Consider the following 8155-nt stretch of genomic DNA (forward strand, 5'->3'; position numbering starts at 1 on the left):
CTTTTGTGAGGAGACAGGTGAGGGAATTCCCATTGCTCCCGGCACAAGAAATTCAAGACAGGGTGATCTCGGGTGTATGGGTCGGGGAGGGCAAGGTGTCGGCAATACACCAGGAGATGAAAGAAGAGGGGGAAGCGCTGGTCGAAGAGTTGAAGGGTAAATGGGAGGAGGAGCTGGGGGAGGAGATCGAGGAAGGTCTGCGGGCTGATGCCCTAGGTCGGGTTAATTCCTCCTCCTCGTGTGCCAGGCTCAGCCTAATACAATTTAAGGTGGTTCACAGAGCGCACTTGACGGGGGCGAGGTTGGGTAGGTTCTTTGGGGTAGAGGACAGATGTGGAAGGTGTTCAGTGAGTCCGGCGAACCATGTCCATATGTTTTGGTCATGCCCGGCACTGGAGGGGTTCTGGAGAGGAGTGGTGGGAGCAATATCTCAGGTGGTGAAAGTCCGGGTCAAGCCAAGCTGGGGGCTAGCAATATTTGGAGTAGTGGACGAGGTGAAAGAGGCCGGCATTCTGGCCTTTGCGTCCCTAGTAGCCCGGTGAAGGATCTTGCTAATGTGGAAGGAGGCGCAGCCCCCCAGCGTGGAGACCTGGATAAACGATATGGCTGGGTTCATAAAGCTGGAGAGGATTAAGTTCGCCTTGAGAGGGTCTGCGCAGGGGTTCTACAGGCGGTGGCAACCGTTCCTAGACTATCTCGTGGAGCGTTAGAGGAAGGTCGGTCAGCAGCAGCAGCAACCTGGGGGGGGGGGGGGGGTGGGGGGACGTCCTGGCCGGGGGGGGGGGTGGGGGGGGGACTGCCAGGGAGGGTGGAGGAGCAAGAGATAACATGAAGGGTTGGGGAAACTGGCACATACGGGAGAGGGCCAGTGTACAAAGCTATGTAACCATATCATTTTGCCATGTATATATCTTGCTCTGTGTGATTTCTCGTTATTTTGTTACGGGGGGGGGGGTTTATTGTTTGTAAGGGAGAAAAATTGTGTTAAAAAACTTTAATAAATATATTTTTAGAAAAAAGAAGTGTGTACATGTGCTGCAGATGCCATTTTCGAGAAGAGATCGGGATCATAGCACCAAAAACACGGAAGCTCAGGAACCAAATTTCAACTTTTTTTTCTTTACATAAGAGCACATCTCACCGATCTCCATTCTTCCCCAAGTGTTTTTCAAGCATCAGCTATTTTACTACATATTTACCGATCCTGAGTGCACAGAACTGCGTCTTTTAAAAAATAAATGTTTATTTTCATTTATCCCAATTCTTAGATCACTGGTCTCTTTTGATTCTCACCCAACCATTCACTGCAGGTCAACTGGAAACGTGGGAGTAACAAGCTCATATAGTTAATGAGGGATAAAGAGCAGGAGAGTGCACCTTTTTGCTGTTGTGAAGTGATCATTTTAAGAGCCCAACCAGGTGCATTGAAATTAACCTCTTTAGGGAATAGAGTTTAACGAAATCTAACTGGAGCACTCTACCATTAGAGTTACCAGGTTACCATGTTAAAAAAATGTTGACAAGTATATTTATTTTATAGCTGTCAGTACTTAACAGTTAGCCCAAGGAACCGTGGCTCAAAGGCTTTTAACCAACAGGAATATTCAAATCAATAACAAAAAAACCCATCCGATTAGAGCACAGCCATTGTTCATCCAGGCACTTGATGTGCATTCAAACAGGAATGCACCACAATGAATGTCTTATATAGTACAAAGGTATCTTTGAGACAGAACTCTGGCTCAAAAGATTGTGCTTACTGATGCAGAGATTTAGTGCACACCTCAGTTGCCTTGGAAGGATATAACAGAATCCACAAGAGTCTTTTACCCAAACAAATGCCTCAGGTATTATTACCATTATCACCACCAGTTATCACCCTTTGTCTGTCCACGACACCTTTGTCGATCTCTGGCCCTCTATCCAGCCCCACTGTTCCTCCACTACTCCTGATAGCTTCGCCATTCACACAACACTGAAATGCTGCCGGCCTCAGCAGCAATGGATACACTATGCGTGTCCTGGAAACGGTTTAGTCTTTTAAAAAACTTGCATGCGATTTATATGGAGGTCGAACAGCATCCTGATTTCACAGGAGTGTGAGAATGCATGTCGCTTGTCAAAGTAATTGCCAGTATTTCCATGTGCCTCTGTCATAAAATCTACAATTAAAATGAATGGAATCAACAGAAGAATACATTCGGAGAATCCTGACTGATAGCTAGAAATAATTAGGACATTATTTGGTAGCAGAATGTAGACATCAGCATTGAAACATTCATTTTACAAGCAAAATGGATGAGAGTGCAGGGTTTTAAACTGCCACTGTTGGTTCATATTAGCTTTCTACTGATTATTTCCTAATGGACATAAGAAATATTCTGTCATGTTACGTTGACACATATGGCCTAAGTATAAAGTGCAGCAGAGAACATTGCCCCATTTTCTATCAAGAAATTGCACAGTATATAATGCAATCATAATAATACGTATATTTAATTAAATTTAAGCTTCTGATCAAGTAAACAGCATTCTTTTATTCAACTGAAAATTTTCAAGATACAGAAATCAATTAAAACTAATCCAATATTTTTAACTGTCAAACAGGAAGCAAGAATAGTTACTTCAAATAAATATCAAAGTGTTTGAACCATTATTATTAGCAAAGGGGAGGTGCTGGTGTTGTGGTAATGTCACTGGACTAGAAATCCAGGGCCTAGCCTGTCATATTCAGATAAACATCATGGTGCAAACATACATACACACTGATGGACAGATCAACGGACCAATCAATACACACACAACATCACAGTCAATCACAAGCAAGAGCATACACACTATAAAACAGGGAACACGACACTTCCCGCTCATTCCAGCAGGAGACAGCTCAGGGCACAGCAAGCCACTCAGACATTCACCATGTGCTGAGTGCCTCTCCAAGATAGTGTTAGGGCTGGGTCCACAGGTTAGAGGGTAATGAACGAACCACAGTAACCAGTTTACAGATGTTGTTATTGTTAGTAATAAAACTGAGTTGTACCATCCGCAACCGTGTTGGTTCGTCTGTGTGGCAGAGCACCCGACACGACATAGCCTAATGCCGTAGGCCCGGGACTTGGGTTCAAATTCCATCACGGCAGCTGGCGGAATTTAAATTCACTGAATAAAATCTGGAGTTTAAAGCTACTCATCAATTGTCACTAATGTTCCTTTATGGAAAGAATCTGTCATCCTTAGCTGGTCTGACCTACATGTGACTCCAGCTCTAAACTGCCCTCTGAAATGACATAGACGATTGCTCAGTGTAAGTGCAACTAGGGCTGGGCAACAAATGCTGGCCTTGGCAGCGACACCCACATCGCATGAAAGAACACATTTATTAAAAAGTCAGTTTTATGCTGTAATAGGGTATCCGTTAATGTGCTCAACTCCTGCCTCATGCTTCAACCATTTTCCATGATAAAACATTATAAATTATTCAGGCCAAATTTTATTTAGCTCCGATGTGCCGATAATTTATTCAGTGAATGACAAAATATAGTACAGCTTTCGTAACGACAGGAATTTCTTCTGGAGTGACTAGCCTTTCAAAAACAATTATCTAGATTGAAGCAAAATGTTTTATACCTTAGGGGGGAAGAATTTTCCGCCCCTGTTTTCAGCGGGAGGAAACGGCAGCGGGGCAGAGAAACAAGGGGAGTCCCAAAGAGGCTTTTACACCAGCAGGATCTCCCTGCTCATTTGTCCCCGCCAGTGACGTAGCTGGGTTCCTGCCAAGCAAAAATGAGAACACTATTTGAATACTTTTAAGTAGCATTAATGGGCGGGGGAGGAGGGGGGGGGGGGGGTAAGACATGGTGGAGCAGGGGTTAGCACTGCTGCCTCATGGCACCGAGGACCTGGTTTCAATCTCGGCCCCGAGTCACTGTCCGTGTGGTGTTTGCACATTCTCCCCCTGTCCTCGTGGGTCTCACTCCCATAACCCAAAGATGTGCAAGGTCAGTGGATTTTTAAAAAGCACCATTAGTGGGCTTCCCCTCTGGAGCTGTTGCTTCACAGCTCCAGAGCCCCAGGTTCGATTCCCGGCTTGGGTCATTGTTTGTGCAGAGTCTGCATGATCTTCCCGTGTCTGCGTGGGGATCCTCTGGGTGCTCAGATTTCCTCCCACAGTCCAAAGATGTTCAGGTTAGGTGGATTGGCCATGCTAAATTGCCCTTGTGTCCAAAAAAGGTTGGGTGAGGTTACTGGGTAGCAGGGATAGGATGGTGGTGTGGGCTTGGGTAGGGAGCTCTTTCCAGGGCCCAGTGCCAACTCGATGGGGCGAATGGCCTCCTTCTGCACTGTAAATTCTATGATTCTATGACATCCCCCCACGTAAGAATGTTCCCTGGCCCCAGGGGTGTGATGTCATATTGGCAGGGATTGCACGCTTTTAAAAACAGGGAACTGACAAACAGAAATCGCTGGGGGTGTACAGATACGTTTAGCCCCGAGGGGGGAGAGGGTCGTGCCTGGGCCGTGCCTGGGCCGTGGGCTTCTGTTGGGAAGGTCCGGCTTGTGGGGGGGGGGGGGGGGGGGGGGGGAGGGTTTACTATGTCGACAGGTTGCCGACCTATGCAGTTTCATGACCATCATTTGAAAGCGAGTTGGACAACCTCCTAGCTGGAAAAGCTTACAAAAGGTAAGAATGTTCCCTGGCCCTAGGGGTGTGATGTTGGTGATGAATCCCATGGCCTCCGAGGACTGATTTTTTTGGTCATCTTCAGATGTTCCCTTCAAATTAGCCTGGGGTTTGAAAACAAAATCCCAATTCTGAAAAGAACAGATCTGATGGACTTGCAGATGTTTACCTGTCTCTGTCTGTGTTAAATTCCTAATCTCACTCAGGATTTGTTTATTTTTGCATTGCAGATGCAATGGTTGGCGCCTTTATTGGCATTATTTTTGCCTACCTTGCCTACAGGCAGCACTATCCGTCACTGAATCATACAGAATGCCACAAACCACATGTCTGTCTCATGGTTCAGGTGTCAGCTGAACAGGACGAAGTCTCCACTCCAGACAAAGCTACCAGCCTGGCTTTACAGGGATTAAATGAAGGCCCTGTATGACTACACATGGACAAGGACAATTATTCCTTCTAACATTCCGCATAAATCAAAACAAAATCTATTTAAAGAAACAAATTTTAAAATAATCCATCTTATGTCACTATCATGTACTTTTGTCCTTCACATCTTCATTCGAAAGCAAACTTTGAAAGTAAAATCGGTTGTTACAAAGGTGACACACATGTATGTCATCTGAGATAAGAAATTCATTTTCAAAAGGTTATCAGATATTAAACAATGGCAAAGAGCATTAAATGCATAGCAAATCAGAAAAATGGCTTTGAATGGAAAGTAATTACAGTGTAAGATTGAAGTAGCAGAATGGTTTTTGCACAATATTGGGAAGAAAATGCTTTAATTAAATATAATTACAATGTGGACAGTATGAAGAGATCATGTATAAAGTCTTGATTAAAATGTAATTAAAATCTTTGATGGATGCAGTGAAATTAATATTGTGAAATGATTATAGAAGGTTGCATTGGGAATGTAATTTCAAATGGCAGGAAGTGAGATACAAGGACTAATCTGAATAAATGTATTGACATTTCATTTTTTAGGGCTGATTTTATGTGGTATTATTCATTAAACTTGAAATTGTTCAAAACTGTGTTTTGCCGATTTTTTCATCAGTTATTTTATCAAGCTATAATAATAGTCTGCCTTTAATTTGAAAATTTGATTTAATATCATAGATTATCATAGAATTTACAGTGCAGAAGGAGGCCATTCGGCCCATCGAGTCTGCACCGGCTCTTGGAAAGAGCACCCTACCCAAACACACACCTGCACTCTATCCCCATAACCCAGTAACCCCACCCAACACTAAGGGCAATTTTGGACACTAAGGGCAATTCATCATGGCCAATCCACCTAACCTGCACATCTTTGGACTGTGGGAGGAAACCGGAGCACCCGGAGGAAACCCACGCACACACGGGGAGGATGTGCAGACTCCGCACAGACAGCGACCCAAGCCGGAATCGAACCTGGGACCCTGGAGCTGTGAAGCAATTGTGCTATCCACAATGCTACCGTGCTGCTATTTTGCGACTTTATATGTCACCTAACTGCCCTGTATTTTACCTTTGTGAGCTATTGTGAAATATTGTGGACTACTTTTTAACTATTTCGATTTCGATTCTGAGATCAATCTTCGACTTCTGGACAAGATAATGGAGCTAAATTTGATAGACCCCAAAAGGTATTGTGATAAACAATTGCCCCACATCCTTTTGATTGTAATGCAGCCAGCACACCAACTTCGCACTGCCTATTCAATTTGAACAATCTCTGTGTCCAGCCAGCACTAAATGAGTTGGACACATCAGAAGGAGACATATTAAAGCTAGCTGCTAACCTCTTAAAGGGCTGTGAGGTTGGGGGGGTGGAGGGTGTACTGTATCTGGAGCAGACTCTTGGAGCTGTGGTTGAAGAGGATCTAACCCGTGAAAGAGTGAGGAATGGCACAATGGTTTTTCAGACATTGCACTGAAGGTCTTGGTTCAGGATCTAGAAAGCAGATCCTGCATCTGCAGAAGAGAACGTGGCCCTCAAAAGGCAGTGGAAATAAGTAGTTGTAGAAGTCAATGCCAGGCGCCAAGCCCCAAAACCTGGGGGCAGTGTTGCAAGAAGGTCAATGACCTCAAGCAAGTGGTTAAGGTCAGTGAATGCATTTTCAAATGTCATATTCTACCAACTGCACCACGAGCCTCAAACACAGTTCAATGCACCACACTGCCCATCACTCAACAATTAGTCCAGCAAACAGACCTCATACCTAACATCCATAGCTTCACCGCACTCTCACATACTTAGCACTTCTGCAAACCTCATTTCCACAATTCATAGTTGGCACTGGCTGTCAGCTATTCAACCATGCCAGCCACATGAACTAGTTTGCATGTCACTCACTGACATACTTTCCTCTAACTTGCAGGACAAGGTCAAAGACCACAGGAGTTAACTGGAGGGGAAGCAGAGTGCCTGCATGACCTGTCGCTCCTAGAGGGAATTGGTGTGCCATCAATGAACACAAGATGAGTAGTGAACAAAACGGAGACTTTAATGAGCTAAACAGAAAGCCTTCTTGCCTCTGATCCCGTACTGGGGCAGGGCCGGTGGTCAGCCACCTTTATACCAAACCCGAGGGGAGGCGGAGCCATCGGGCAGTAGTTTACCACAATACATGGGGCAGCACGGTAGCACAAGTGGATAGCACTGTGGCTTCACAGCGCCAGGGTCCCAGGTTCGTTTCCCCGCTGGGACACTGTCTGTGTGGAGTCCGCACGTTCTCCTCGTGTGTGCGTGGGTTTCCTCCGGGTGCTCCGGTTTCCTCCCACAGTCCAAAGATGTGCGGGTTAGGTGGATTGGCCATGATAAATTGCCCTTAGTGACCCAAAAGGTTATTGGGTTACAGGGATAGGGTGGAAGTGAGGGCTTAAGTGCATTGGTGCAGACTTGATGGGCCGAATGGCCTCCTTCTGCACTGTATGGTCTACGTATGTTCTATGTTTCTATGTAGTACAGTTTACCACAATACATATAATATACTAACAGTGGTTTACCCCATTCACCCCCTGTTAAAAAAAAGAGTCCAGCAGGGGTGAAGTGGACTTAAAGGTCAAGTCTGTCCGGGGCCTTGACCTTCCGCCGTGATCGCCTCAGTCCCGGCTGTGGTGTGGTCACTGGTGTCGAAAATTGCGCATCCGGGAGCGTGTCGTCCCCTTCTTCACCCAGTAATTGAGTCGGTGGGGGGGGGGGGGGGGGTGTAAGGGTGAGGGTGGTGTTGATGGTCGCTGGGGAACCTGCAGGTGCCAAATCCCGGCGGGAGACTGTGTCCTGCCGCCAGTCATGATGTGCCACGTAGGCATATTGTGGGCTTGCATGGAGGAGCAGGACCTTCTCGACGAGGGGATCCGATTTATGACTCCTCGCATGCTCCCGGAGGAGGATGGGCCAGGGACTGTCAGCCAGGATGGGAGCGAGACCCCTGAGGTGGACTTCCTAGGGAAGGCAAACATACGTTCATGGCCGTTGGTGGC

The 8155-nt window shown here is 45.9% G+C and overlaps 1 protein-coding gene across 5 annotated transcripts in view; it reads left to right on the plus strand.

The window, feature by feature from the left end:
- The window catches only part of plpp4 (phospholipid phosphatase 4), a 400047-nt gene extending 394329 nt beyond the window's left edge, over positions 1–5718 (plus strand). For all 5 annotated transcript variants that reach the window (XM_072479340.1, XM_072479344.1, XM_072479343.1 and 2 more), the window contains one exon: positions 4912–5718. In XM_072479340.1, the coding sequence (XP_072335441.1) occupies positions 4912–5111 (200 nt within the window). In that variant the 3' untranslated portion in view covers positions 5112–5718. The remainder of the gene's footprint in view (positions 1–4911) is intronic.
- Positions 5719–8155: the final 2437 nt, after the last annotated feature.

The sequence above is a fragment of the Scyliorhinus torazame genome, chromosome 16 (assembly GCF_047496885.1).
Source record: "Scyliorhinus torazame isolate Kashiwa2021f chromosome 16, sScyTor2.1, whole genome shotgun sequence".
Lineage (NCBI taxonomy): Eukaryota > Metazoa > Chordata > Chondrichthyes > Carcharhiniformes > Scyliorhinidae > Scyliorhinus > Scyliorhinus torazame.